Here is a 13565-nt window from a genome sequence, read left to right as displayed (position 1 = left end):
AGCTTTCTCCATGAATTGATCGTCGTTAATGTGAATGAGCGGTTCTCTTCCACTTACTTCTTCTGAGTGAAGTATTCAAATCATGGCAATTGTAGCTCATTCAACGATCACTCAATGATTGTGTTCCGCTTTCCCTAATCAGCCATACGTGACTAACCGCCTTTTACAGATAAAATGAGGACCTTACGACAATTCACAAGCTATCCACAATTCTCAATACTGACAGTATGTCTGCTTCAACCCAATATCCCGCCAACCTGGCAGAATATCAGCAATCCTGTCCTTCTTCGGAAACAACAACTGGTGAACTGAGCTACACGGACTCTTATTACTATGGACTGTCAGACCAGTATTCCTCGTGTCCGAGTTCAGAGACTTGGGACAACTACCGCCCCGTGGATGTCCCAATTCGTGACGATTCCAACTACAGAGGACGCACAATTAATTACTATATTGTGACCCCAAACTGTCCACATTGTCACCATGTTCTGCAACTTCATCAAGTAAGCCAAGGTGAGCTTTACAGGGTTGCTAATGAACAAAGGGCTTATCAAGAACAGCTCTACAATGGAAAAATCCCAAGAGATTATTACCCTCAGACTGGATACAATTATCCACCGCCCCAGGCCCCTCACCCATACCAAAGCTACTATAATCACCAATATGGGTACTCAGGTGGGTATTCGTATGGACCACAGGAACAGCAGAATTATGGTCAACAACAAACTTACACCCAGGAACCTTCTTTGAATTATCAAAGCTATCCCGTTCAACAGCCTGCTGCTGAAATTACCCAAGTGATTCCCAATGGAGAATGTGAATATTACAACTACCCTCCAGTCCAGTCACTTCAGACACCCAGTACTCAAACAGTAAAGTGCCAGCTTGCTCAGGAGTCCCTTCTTCCAATAAGTTCCCAGCCGCTTCCGAAAAAGGTAGACTGGAGCTATACACCTAGAAAGTCTACTGCTGAATCAGGAAGCAATACAAAGTCGTCAAAGTTTTGCTGGAAGTACCTTGAGGATCCATCATTTTCGTTGCCAAATCCGAGGCGTATGCAGCCTTCGATTTTTGAAGTTTTAGCCAATGCTGACGAAAAGAAGGATACCGAGGAATCTAACCTTCCTTGTGATCAGGAGAACGGTGATGATCTGAGTAACAGTCTGTCTTCTGATGAGTCTGATACAGATGATTCTGATAACGACGCAGATGATACCTCGGAAGTTCCTGAGGAATATAACGACGAGAACCTTGATCCTGCTACTTTGGACGATGAAGAACTCATGGCCTATCAGAGCTACAAGATTTCCAGAATGTTTGGCTATGATACAGAGTCCGCTGAGGTTGAGGCGGAGACTGATAGAGTCACACAAGCAACGGAAAATTTGGAGATTAATGGGTCCACTAATGGAAATGAAGCTCATGATGAAGCCTCTAAGGGGAGTGAAAATGAGCAGAGTTCTGTTTCGATGAATAGGCATCACCAGCGGTCCCTGAACGGCAGTAAGTTGTAATGCCTCGGCGTATGGAAAGAGAAATGGAGAAGAATAAAATAAAAATAAAATTCTATACTCTATTGGTGTTCATGCAAGTAAGAGACTGAGACTGTAGTATTTTAGGGTATCGTATTAATCAAAGAGCCATGCAACTAGATAATAGATTGATTACTTTAAGCCTTTTGAGACCAAAATGAAGATAAGAAGGCTATTATTTCACTCTTTGATGCACAATCTCATTGCCGAGGAGTCCACAGTATCTCTCCAAAACCTAGCACACTGCTGGGCACGAGCAGTGTCTATACCACGAGTAATTTCACATCTTGCATTGCCTTCATTACTGAGTTCAGATTGTAAAGCCTCCATTGCTTTTCATTTTCCTACTACCCGTACACTCCTGTCAATTACTACCACCTACCGTTTCTCGTCCGCCTATTTGCGAGGTTCTCCGATTTCGCAGCCAAATTGCTGCACCACCCTACTAGTCTCCACAGGCACTTCCCGGCAGTTCCCTTCAAGAAATCAAAAAACACCCATAATCGACAGATCTTCAAAATCCGAAAAACATAAGGCTCCACGGGCCCCAACAGGGTTTGTCCCCTTTTACTACAGCCACCATTATCGTGGTGTACGGGTCTCCACTACTGATACGTGCTTCTTTCTCCATCCGATCCACTTCCACCTTCTCCAATTTCCATGTACAATCCGTACCAGGGCGGCTACCAAGGCGGCTACCAGCAAGGTGGTGGCTTTCAAGGCCAGTATGGATTTCAGGGCCAGCAGCAGCAGCCGTATATGCAGCAGCAGCAGACCGGGTTTTATCAGCAGAATCAACCCCAGCAGCCTGGTCTCTTCCAGGGCCAGCAGACGGGCTTTCAACCTCAACAAACGGGGTTCCAGCCTCAGCAAACTGGGTTTCAGCAGCAATTTCCCCAGCAGACCCCTCAATTGAACCAGCAGGCCACAGGCTTCCAGCCTCAACAGACTGGCTTCAACTCCGGCTACAACCAGCCCTTGACGGCTCAGAAAACCGGCTTTTCCGCCGCTTTGGGCTCCGTCACCGAAAACACCGAGTTGAAGATTCCTAGCATCCGTTTGTCCTTTATCAGCGCTGAGGACCAGACCAAGTTTGAGCACCTCTTCCGTACCGCAGTGCCCAAGGGAGAGAACTCCATCAGTGGTGACGGTGCAAGAGACATCTTGTTGCGTTCTGGATTGCAACCTGTCACTTTGGCTGAGATATGGACCCTCGCCGATACAAACAAGCTGGGTGCTCTTTTGTTCCCAGAGTTCGCCTTGGCCTTGCACTTGTGCAACATGTCTTTGAAGAACGAGCCATTGCCTGGCGTCTTGCCTGAACGCTGGCAAAACGAGGTGCAGAGCTTCGTCGATGCCATCAGTTTTTCCGTTCCAGAGGACCCCAACAAGATCATGGCCAACACTCCATTTTCTTCCTTTGCAGCTCCAAAGCCTTCTCAGAGCGACTGGTTGGACAACCAGCCCGTGAACCTGAACTTCTCTGGCAACGCGGCCCCTCCTCCAACCTCATTTACGGCACAGCCAACAGGCGGTCTCAACTCGTTGACTGCTCAACGTACTGGCGGTGGTTCTTTCGTGGCTTTGCAGCCTCAGCAGACCGCTGGTTTGGTTCCTGCCCAGCCATTGCAGTCTCAGAGAACTGGCCCACTCCAGCAACAGGCCACTGGCTTCCAGCAGCAACAGCAGCAACAGCAGCAGCAGCCTCAATTGACCTCTCAGCGCACTGGTCCTTCCAACTTCCAGCCTCAGCAAACTGGCCTTCAGCCACAGGGCACAGGCTTTAATGGCTCTCAGGGCCTTCAGCAGCAGCGCACTGGTGGACTTCAGCAGCAACGTACCGGTGGTTTCCAGCCTCAACAGACTGGCGGTTTCCAGCCTCAACAGACTGGTGGATTTCAACCTCAACCAACCGGTGGTTTCCAGCCTCAGCAGACCGGTGGCTTGTTGCAGTCTCAGCCCACTGGTAAGCCTGGTCAATGGGGTTTTGTTCACACTCCCACCGGAGGTATTCCTGGTTTGAATGTAATGGAGCAGCACTTCTTGCCTAATGCTCAAATGAACACCAACAATTTGCAGAATGCTATGGGAGGTACATTGAAGAGCAATGTGACCTGGGCTATCACAAAGCAGGAGAAGCTGATTTATGATGGCATTTTCGGAGCTTGGGATCCTGAGAGAAAGGGTTTTATTCAAGGCGACACTGCCATTGGTATCTTCAACAAGTCAGGTTTGAGTAGACCCGACTTGGAGTCTATCTGGAATTTGTGTGATGCTGGCAACCGTGGAAAGCTTAACAAGGATGAATTCGCCGTGGCCATGCATCTTGTGTACCGTCGTTTGAACGGACTTGAAATTCCTTTGAGATTGCCTCCAGAGTTGATTCCTCCTTCTGCCAAGTACTTGCAGGATTCCGTGGATTCCTTGAAGAACCTGTTGAAGGGTGGCTCGAAGGGCAAGCCCCAGGCTGCCAAGCCACCTACTTCTGCATCGAGATTCAGAAACAACGACGACGATATGGGATATGTGTCCAACTCTCGTCACCGCAGCAGAAGACCTGCCGAGGAGCAGCCAAGTAGCGTTCAATCATCTAAATCACGAGACTTGACTACTGCCGACTTGAAGAAATTGATTAGAGAGAAGCAAATTTTGTTAGATGCCGTTAACGCTGAGGATCAACACTCTTCCATTGCCAACAAGCAGTCCGATGATTACAACAGCAGATTGATTGAAGGCTTGAAGACTCAGATTAGAGACACAGAATCCAAATTGAGCAAGGTTTCCCTTGGAGGCTCCCAAGAGGAGAAGACTCAGCTTTTGGAGAAATTGAACCATTTCACCAAGGACAAGGTTCCTAGTTTGATTCAGAGAATTCACAAGGTTAACCAAGACCTTGCCAGGACCAAGACAGAGGTCGCTAAGGCCAAGTTGAAGAAGGAGTACCCAGATTGGACTCCTGAGGCAGGCGACGCTGATATCGTTGGCACTGGTCCAAACGGTGAAGTGACTGATACTGATAGAAGAAAGCACAAGTCCAAGGCGCTTTTGAGACAGCGTATGGCTGCCCTCACTGGCAAGTCGGTCTCTGACGGTACCAACAAGGATGCTGATCAAAAGCTCAAGCAAATCTCTGACAATGCCACCAAGGAATGCGAGAGCGAGTCATCTATGATCAAGGATATTGAGACAAGCATCAAGGACTTGGAAGACGGTGCCGCTCTTCACCTTCAGGTATCCGTAAAAGACCAGAGTGGCAGCGAGAAGTGGGAAAGCGGAATTGGCGTGTCGCATGCTGTGAAGGTTTTCCTCGATGAGTTGAAGAAGTTTGAGCAGAAGCAGTCGAAGCCTCAGGGTCTGAGTGGGGATTACTTCTCAGGCTCTGAACCCGCATCCCAAACCGCTCCAAGTCTGTCATCGTCCAGAAGCAGTGCTGTTTCTTCGCCAGCTGCTCACAAAACTCCTGAGGAGAGACAGGCCTACATCAAGGAGCAGGCTCAGAAGAGAATGAACGAGAGATTGGCTAAATTGGGTCTCTCTCGTAAGGGTCAGCAAGCCTCTCAAGCTGAGGCTTCATCCCCAAACCAGCATCACCAAAGCCTGTGGAAACACCCAAGGCTCCTGAACCAGCTCCTTCGAAACCAGAGCCTCAGCAGCCGAAGGAAGCACCAAAAGCTCCTGAACCGGCTCCTTCGAAACCAGAGCCTCAGCAGCCGAAGGAAGCACCAAAGGCTCCTGAGCCTGAGAAGCAAGATGAATCCAGTGATGACGATGATGAAGAGTATGCTGCCTTACTCAAGCAAAAGCAAGAATTGGAGGCTAAGAAGCTTAAGAAGAAGCAAGAGAAGGAAGCAAGACTTGCCAAATTGAAAAAGGAGATGGCCGACATGGAAGGCTCAAGCGATGAGGAGGCTCCAGCTCCTGCAAAGGCTTACACGCCTAGCAGCAACAAGCCTACTCCTACCACTGAAGCTCCAAAAGCTCCTGAGCCACCAGCTGAGGCTAAGCCAGAAGAGCCTAAGAAAGAGGAGTCGAGTCAGGCTGCTAATGGTCCTCACAAGAGCAACCCATTTGCCAGATTTGGCACTGACGCCAATAAGGGTGCTGAAAAGGCTGGAACCCCAGGCTCTCAGAACTCCAACCCCTTCTTCAAGTCTCAGCAAAAGCAGGAGCCTGTTGACCAGAAACGCATGGAAGCGCAAAGAGCCTCCCAGAGAGGTTTGGGAAGTGATGACTGGAGTGACGAGGAGGCAAACTCCTCTGACGATGACGAGCCTAACAGAGCTGGTGCCGCTAAGTTGGCCAGTTTGCTCTTCGGTGGTATGCCTCAGCCAGTGACCAGGAATCCAACTGGAAACCCAGCTGCCCAAGAGCAGAAGGCCCCAGAACCAGCACAAGCTGCAGAGAAGCAAGCTGAGCCTCAGGCTCCACAGCAGCCTCCTCTGGCTCCTGCTGAAGCGCCTCCTGCTCCTGCTGAAGCGCCTCCTGTTCCTGCTGAAGCTCCTCCTGCTCCTTCTCAAGCTCCCCCTGCTCCTGCTCCTCCTGCTCAAGCCCCTCCGGCTCCAGTGGCTAGTACTCAAAATGACGACGAGTCATCTGAGTTTGACAGCGACTCCACCGATGAGTTTGCAACACCTTCGCCACCAAGCAGAGCTGCTGATCTCGGTGCTGATGATGTGCCTCCAGTTCCTGGTCAGGCTCCTCCTCCACCAATTCCTCAGGAAGCTCCTCCAGTTCCATCTGCTGTCCCACCTATTCCACAAGAAGCACCTCCAGTGCCACTGCAGGCTCCTCCTCCACCATCTGGAGGTCCTCCTCCGCCTCCTCTTCCTGCTCAGGCTCCGCCCGCTCCTTCAGGTGGTGCTCCCCACCACCTCCATCGTTCCTTTCGAGTCCTCCACCTCCACCTCCAGATCTTGGAGGAGCAAAGGCGGCAGGACCACCTCTGGGAGGTGCACCAAACATCGGTGCTCTCTTGGGACAAATTCAGGGCGGAAAGTCTCTTAAAAAACTTGACGATAGTCAAAAGAAGGTTGCCGATGGTGCTACTGTCGGTAGAGTGCTTTAATCTCCTGTGCTATACTTTTGCTCACAAATTAGATTTGAACTATTTACAAAATGTATCACTCAACGTATTAACAAATTAATCTGACTTGCTCTCCTCTTCATGGTTTGGCACGATATGAAGCTCCTTGTCTTTCATGACAACCTGAACATCGTCGCCTTCCTTTACCTGGCCCTTGATCATCAACATGGCCAATGGATTCAAAAGGTCTTTTTGAAGAACCCTGTTCAAAGGTCTTGCACCGTAAATTGGATCGTAGCCCTTGTTAGCCAAAAACTCCTTCACTTCGTCAGAAAGGTGAAGGTACATTCTCTTGTCACTCAATCTATCGCCAATCTCTCTCAATCTGATCTCGAGGATGTTTCTCAAAGAAGATTTTGAAAGTCTGTTGAATACCAAAACTTCGTCAAGACGGTTCAAGAATTCTGGTGGGTAATGGTGACGCAACGTCTCGGTGATTTCCAGCTTCACAGATTCATTAATGGAACCATCGTCCTTGGTATCCTTGTCAGCAAGAAGGATTTCCTGACCGATGTTGGAAGTCATAACGATGATTGTGTTTCTGAAATCGATGTGCTTGCCGTGAGAGTCCGTCAACGATCCCTCATCAAGAACTTGCAAGAGCAACTTAGAAACATCCTTGTGAGCCTTCTCGAACTCATCAAACAAAATGACTGAATATGGTTTTCTCCTCACAGCCTCCGTCAACTCACCGCTGTCCTCGTATCCAACATATCCTGGTGGGGAGCCAATCAAACGAGAAACAGTATGCTTTTCCTGGAACTCAGACATATCGAATCTGATGACAGAGCTCTTGTCGTTGAACAAAAACTCTGCGAGCTGTTTGGTCAACTCAGTCTTACCGGTACCGGTTGGGCCCAAAAACATAAATGATGCAATAGGTCTCTTGTCACTCGTGAGGCCAGCTCTTTGCAAACGCACCGCATCAGATACCGAATGGATGGCCTCATCCTGGCCCACCACATGCTGCTTGAGGATGATCTCCATATCAAGCAATTTGTCCTTCTCACCCTTCATCAAATTGCTGAGAGGAATACCAGTCATCTTTGAAATGACAGCGGCGATATCGTCAGAAGTGACAGAGTCATGTAAGATCGACAGAGACTTTGCCACGTCCTCGGACTCTGTAAGCTCCTTCACCAGCTCTTGCAATCTTGGGATTGTTGAATATTGCAACTCAGAAGCCTTGGCGTAGTTGCCTTTTCTTTGGCTTTCTTCCAAATCAAATCTTGCCTGCTCCAAATCGGCTTTGGCCTGCTTGACTTCATCAATAGCCTTCTTTTCAGCCTCCCACTTCTCTGTCAATTCTTTGAGCTCCTCTTCCTTCACCTTGAGTTCTTCCTCAAGCTTCTTCGCTCTGTCCACAGACAATTGGTCCTCCTCCTTTCTGAGAGACTCCAATTCGATTTGAATGGTCATGATCTGTCTGTCCAAGTGAGTGATGGCGTCTGGACGAGATTCATGTTGCAAACGTAAGGTTGAGCAAGCTTCATCCACCAAGTCAATGGCTTTGTCCGGAAGGAACCTGTCGGTGATGTACCTGTTGGAGTATAAACCAGCAGTAACGAGTGCTCCGTCAGTAATACGTACACCGTGATGAACTTCATAACGCTCCTTGAGTCCACGAAGAATCGAGATGGAGTCTTGAACGGATGGCTCGTTGACCATAACTGGCGAGAATCTTCTCGCTAATGCTGCATCCTTCTCCACGTACTTTCTGTATTCTTCGATGGTGGTGGCACCACAAAGCGAGAGCTTACCTCTGGCCAAAGCCGGCTTCAACATATTAGAAGCGTCAATTGAGCCTTCAGCTTTACCCAACCCCATGAGAAGATGGAGCTCATCAACGAAAAGGATCACAGAACCCTTCTTGTCTTCGACTTCCTGCAAGATCTTCTTAAGCTTACCCTCAAAGTCGCCTCTGAACTTGGCGCCAGAGATGATACCCGCTAAATCAAGAGTAATAATCTGCTTGTCCTTCATCAGCTCAGGTACCTCGCCCTTGAGTATTCTCTGAGCAAGACCCTCCATGATAGCGGTCTTACCAGTACCTGCGTTACCAATGAGCACTGGGTTGTTCTTAGTTCTTCTAGAAAGCACTTGAATAGTTCTTCTGATCTCCTCATCACGACCAATGACAGGATCTAGTTTGCCTTCCTTGGCCAAGTCCGTGAGGTTAGTTCCGTACTTTTCCAATGCTGGAACATTGGGATCATCATCCTTGTTCATCTCCATCTGCATGTTTCTTGCTGAAGACGAACTGAAGTTTCTAAAGCTCAGCACATCAACTCTCAAGTCCTTCATTTTCGGTATTAATGGAGCTGGATCTATAGACCCAGATCTTGCAACAATCGACATGGCTCTAGGACTAGCCACAGCAGCGGGTATGTGAGCCCGTTGCATGGGCACCCTTCTCAATACTCTAGTTGCACGAGCAGATTTCGAAAGCATATTCCTAAAGTTAGGAAATGTCCCAATTGACGATGATTTATACAACTTCATCTGGAGACCGCCATTGAGTGACTCGAGTCACGTGCACGTAATGGCAATAGGATGTTCTCGAACGATTGCAAATTCTGGAATATTCTAGGTTGTTCCACAGAATATTCGAAAGGTGGGCAGACATCGGGAATTCTTCTTGATTTAAATCTTTTAACTTCTATAGGATACTTTGAGTATGTATTCGAGTGATTTTTCAGGTCGCTTGAGGTTTTCACAATTTGTGAGATTTGAGGGTTTGGCTGCGAATTCTTCGAGTATCTTACAGGATTCGAAACGATTTCGAAATTCGCAAAAAATTGATAAATCTAAATTCTTAAGAAATCCCTAAGATAGAAGAAAAAATCACGCAATTGGAAATAAATTTAGAGCATGCAAAGTAAAAGGTTTTGCAATTGAGGCTATTACCTCCCGAGAGTATTTGTTTGATGTTCTTGAAACCTCCATTTGCTTACCGACATGGCTAGGGTCTTAAAATCCTCAGTTCTTTCGGCAGCTATCTTAATATTTCAGAGCCAGGAAGGTTACGACATTTGGAAGCACTAACCTTGTATGAATTGACCGTCTCGCTGAACTTTTAATCTAGAAATCTATAAAAAGAGGCCTAAAGCTTCGATCAATTTTTTTTTTTCGATCAAAATTCTAGATACTACATCAGCAAGTCTCAAGTGAAAGTATTCTCTATTTTTTTCGTTCTTAAGTAAAATTCAAGTCACCGAATTAACTCATTGGGAAATGTATTTTAGGTGATAAACTGTGTTGAGTGGCATCCTTCTTTTGGTGAAACTGACCGGGGATTCTCGATTTGTAAGGATAATAGCCATGCAAGGATTTTGAAACTTCGATTCCTTCTTAAAAGTTTGATAATTTTTTTTCTGGCATTTCTGGACCATTATTTGGGCAAGAATTTATAATCCACATATTATCACGTGATGAGCAAAACAACGCACTTATTAAACCTGCACATATTACTCAGCAAAGCTGCCTGCGTGGCGTAATGGTTAGCGCATTTGACTTCTAATCAAAAGATTCCGGGTTCGAGTCCCGGCGTGGGTTTGAAGCGGTTTTAGCTCAGTTGGGAGAGCGTCAGACTGAAGATCTGGAGGTCCTGTGTTCGATCCACAGAAATCGCATATTTTTTTCAATTATCTCTACTTTTTGATCAATAAAGAGATTCTGTTGTCACTACAAGTCAATTAGCCTGTCTTTTTATTTCTATAAGTACCTTGCGCATCACTTGTCATCCCAATAGTCATCTCGACTGAAACCAGGCAAAGGTTGGAACGGTGGTAGCGCATTGTCGTCATCCAGATCATTAAAATCGTTAGTGTCGTTAGTGTCGTTATACTGTGTGCCTAGTATGTCATCAGCGACATTCTGGCGGGACCTAGAGGACCCTTCTTGTGGCTCCCCTAGGATATCGTTTGTGTTGGTATGGTGGGCGGGTCCATCACCGCCTGCCCGTTCCCAAGCTTCGTCATCATCAATATATTGTACCTCGTAGCCTCCATCACCATAATCGTCACTGTCATCGTGATGTGTGTCATCATTCACTGAGTCACGCTCGTCTCCGACATTGTCAAAGTACAAAGCGTCCCTAGCCTCACCAATGTTAGCCTCTCCAAGATCTAACTCTGCATCCCGGGAGTTATTTTGAGTCACTGAAGGGGTACGGTTGACAGCAGTGGATGAGGTTTCACTGAGCATGCTCGTGGCAACTTCCTTTGATTCGTCAGACACGGGAGTTGCCTTACATGTTATCATGTTCCAAAGCCATGTAAGGGTACTAATGAAAGTGGTGGGCTTGGAGAAGTATGAGTTGCTGAAAGTCATGACATCATCGAGGGATATCTTCCTTCCAAGCATGCCAATAAGTTCCAAGCGCAGCTCCAAGTCACGAATAGAATAGAACCATTCCCAGGCGGTGGTGAGAATATACATCTCAAGCAAGTATGGCAAGAAGGTGATCCACGAAGTCACGAGCCATTTGTTCTCCCACAAGCTGGCGATCAAAATGGTGATGATGACATGGAGGCCAACCATGAACCAGGTGAAGATCGCCAATGGGAGAAGCCTTCTGGAGTAGGAAACCTGTCTCGGACTGGAAGCTGTGCCGCGGAACGTGTGATAGCCCAAAGTTACGCTGATCCAGAATATGAACAAGACCTTGAGAACGACGGTGAAAATGGCTCTGAATTCATTTTGTTTGTGAGCCATTCGGTCAAAATAGCTCTTTGCCATTCCCAAATCGACTGCGTCGACTATTATGTACATTAGGATCAAGCACGCACCAATGAGGCCGTTGTAGAACTTGTATCGCTGCTTCGTCATTTTCACCACGAGCTGGAAGAAAGCCAAGCACGTAAGGAACTGTGAAATGATTAAGGCGATGGGGTATTTTCGCCTGTCGTTGACGAGCAGGAGAATGTGGATCATATCGAGGGAGTCTTCGTAGTACTGCTTGCGGGCCGCTTGGGTCACCTGGGCCAAAAGAATGGTTAACACTATCGAGTAGACGCCCGTGGCAATTTGCGTCATGATGGGCTTGCGCTTGTGGTTGGGCGAAAGAAGGAAGAGCAATATGAGCATCCAGCACAGCACGCACAGGCCCAGGATCATGAACAAGAACGCAACAAAGGAGTCGCCGTTATCGGAAACATTATAAGGATTATTGTTGTAGTCGTCTAGCCAGCGCTCGACGTCGCTTTCGTTGAACAGGAGATGTGATAGTTCCCGCTGAAGATTGGTAATGGAGCAGTTGGTGACATAGTAAGCCGGTAGAAAGTCCAGCGTGATGTTCTCCAGCCAGCGGCCGGTAAAGTACTCTTCGTATCGTAGGGATCCCAGAGTCAAGGAGTAGACAGAGCAGTTCGTCTGGAGATTGTCTTCGTTCAGAAGAAAGTACAACAGGTAGTTGCCCATAGCGAAGGTCTGCGAGTTATTGGAAAAGTCAACGGCATCCAAAAGGCCGTATCCGCCAGTGTAAAAATCGAGCCCTGCTTGATGTAGCACGGACGTCATGCTGTATTTATACTTCCCGGCGGGGCACGTATCTGTGGGGCTCGAGCGAAGTAGTTTACAAGAGCCAAGCTATGGCGATTTTCTTGGATGCAGCGCACCGCATACCGGCCCCTGGGTGTGGTTAATGAAGAGCGCAGCGGTCTGCGCTGGGCGATGTGTGGGCGGCGCAAAGCTGCCAGAATTCTACAGAGGCTTAGAAGAAAGAAAAAGTGGATAAAAATGAGAAAAAAAAAAAAAAAAAAAAGCGGGAATTCGACTCCTACTTATACTGCAAAGGCGGTCGTGCTGCATCCAACCTATGCACCTCGGTCCATATACGGACCAGGCACCATCTGTGATTTCAGTTAGCATAGAGCATTTGTGGAGGGAGATGGATGCAATTTGATGTTTTTGATTTTGATATTTTGCTGAAGCACATTTGAAGGAATAACAATCGAGGCCGTGCTTTCTCCAGATTTCCCCGTGTTTTTTTATCCTCTTATTGTCTTTCTGACCCTGCCGGACCGTTAGGCTTTGCAGCCTCGCAATGGAGTAGGTCAATTGGCGTACCCTGCAGCCACACAAAGCACCGAAATGTAGCAGAAAGTATAACCGTACGTTCGGTACAGAATACCTCAAACAATACTTTTTGGAAACTCCAGCTGGGGTTCTAGCATTTTAAGGTTTTGACAGCTTTTCACAGGGTTATGGGCTTAGAGCGGTTATGGACCATGAACCGTGAATACAAGCGAGAAAGGTGAGCCAAGGGACTATATCGTACGACACCACTACTTTCAAAAATACCATTTTACAATTGCAGAGTCGCTCCTCGGCCCCCATCTAGGCCGATTCTGAGAAAGGGAGGCCGACGTGCTTGTTGGTTTTCTGTTGCTCTGAATCCGGGATTTTCAGGTTCCGGGCTCCAAATCCAAAGTGGCATTTTGACAGCACGGACAATGTTGTATTGGCGAGTGACAGAGCCCTGGTTGCTTCAGAGAGTTTTTCTGCATCTCGCCTTTTCGTAACCCAGTTGCTTGAATCAAGGACCCTGGTCAACTTTCTGCACGCAGTGCATAAGTGTTCCAGATAGCAAGACCCCAAAATTGTCCTGTTTTGTCTTTTTTGTGACACAGACAAGAAAAGTGGAACCCCCTGGGAACTAGTAGCAATTATGGAAGTGGTTGCTGAGTCGAGGCTCTGAGTTTCATAACACTCTGATGTAATTATCCTCCACTTGATCCCATGAGTCACCAACATATCATATGATTCAAAAGTGTTCTTCACAGCAGCTGAATGGATGCACATTTTGGTCTTCACGCGAGAACGTTTCAAATAATCTAGCCATAAAACCAAGTAGCTTTTGAAGAACAAATCAACGATACTGTGGATGTGGACCAAAGGTGCAATGAAGGCCTACGTATGCCATTATGATCACTCCATTTAGCTGTCTA

General features: G+C 47.4%; 4 protein-coding genes and 2 non-coding genes across 6 annotated transcripts; 4 read left to right on the top strand and 2 right to left on the bottom strand. All coding sequences in view use genetic code 12, as the record gives it.

Annotated features, from left to right (window-relative positions):
* Positions 1 to 227: 227 nt before the first annotated feature.
* CXQ87_001323 (uncharacterized protein) lies at positions 228 to 1514 on the top strand (the record flags this gene model as incomplete). The annotated part of the gene is made up of 1 exon (XM_025479863.1): positions 228 to 1514. The coding sequence occupies one exon, from the start codon at positions 228 to 230 to the stop codon at positions 1512 to 1514; it is 1287 nt and encodes a 428-aa protein (XP_025339336.1).
* A 678-nt stretch (positions 1515 to 2192) lies between these two features.
* Positions 2193 to 6597, top strand: PAN1 (Pan1p; the record flags this gene model as incomplete). The annotated part of the gene is made up of 3 exons (XM_025479862.1): positions 2193 to 5076; positions 5100 to 6410; positions 6443 to 6597. The coding sequence occupies 3 exons, from the start codon at positions 2193 to 2195 to the stop codon at positions 6595 to 6597; spliced, it is 4350 nt and encodes a 1449-aa protein (XP_025339335.1).
* A 75-nt stretch (positions 6598 to 6672) lies between these two features.
* On the bottom strand, positions 6673 to 9066 carry HSP78 (chaperone ATPase; the record flags this gene model as incomplete). Its single annotated transcript, XM_025479861.1, has 1 exon — positions 6673 to 9066. The coding sequence occupies one exon, from the start codon at positions 9064 to 9066 to the stop codon at positions 6673 to 6675; it is 2394 nt and encodes a 797-aa protein (XP_025339334.1).
* Positions 9067 to 10097: 1031 nt separating this feature from the next.
* CXQ87_001320 lies at positions 10098 to 10170 on the top strand. The gene has a single exon. It is a non-coding gene; the product is annotated as a tRNA-Arg (tRNA).
* Positions 10171 to 10174: 4 nt separating this feature from the next.
* On the top strand, positions 10175 to 10247 carry CXQ87_001319. The gene has a single exon. It is a non-coding gene; the product is annotated as a tRNA-Phe (tRNA).
* A 100-nt stretch (positions 10248 to 10347) lies between these two features.
* DFG16 (Dfg16p) lies at positions 10348 to 12135 on the bottom strand (the record flags this gene model as incomplete). Its single annotated transcript, XM_025479860.1, has 1 exon — positions 10348 to 12135. The coding sequence occupies one exon, from the start codon at positions 12133 to 12135 to the stop codon at positions 10348 to 10350; it is 1788 nt and encodes a 595-aa protein (XP_025339333.1).
* Between the last annotated feature and the right edge of the window lie 1430 nt (positions 12136 to 13565).

The sequence above is a fragment of the Candidozyma duobushaemuli genome (assembly GCF_002926085.2).
Source record: "Candidozyma duobushaemuli strain B09383 chromosome Unknown A_B09383, whole genome shotgun sequence".
Classification (NCBI taxonomy): domain Eukaryota; kingdom Fungi; phylum Ascomycota; class Pichiomycetes; order Serinales; family Metschnikowiaceae; genus Candidozyma; species Candidozyma duobushaemuli.
The sequence above is the reverse complement of the archived record's forward strand: the minus strand, read 5'-3'. Positions and strand labels throughout refer to the sequence as shown.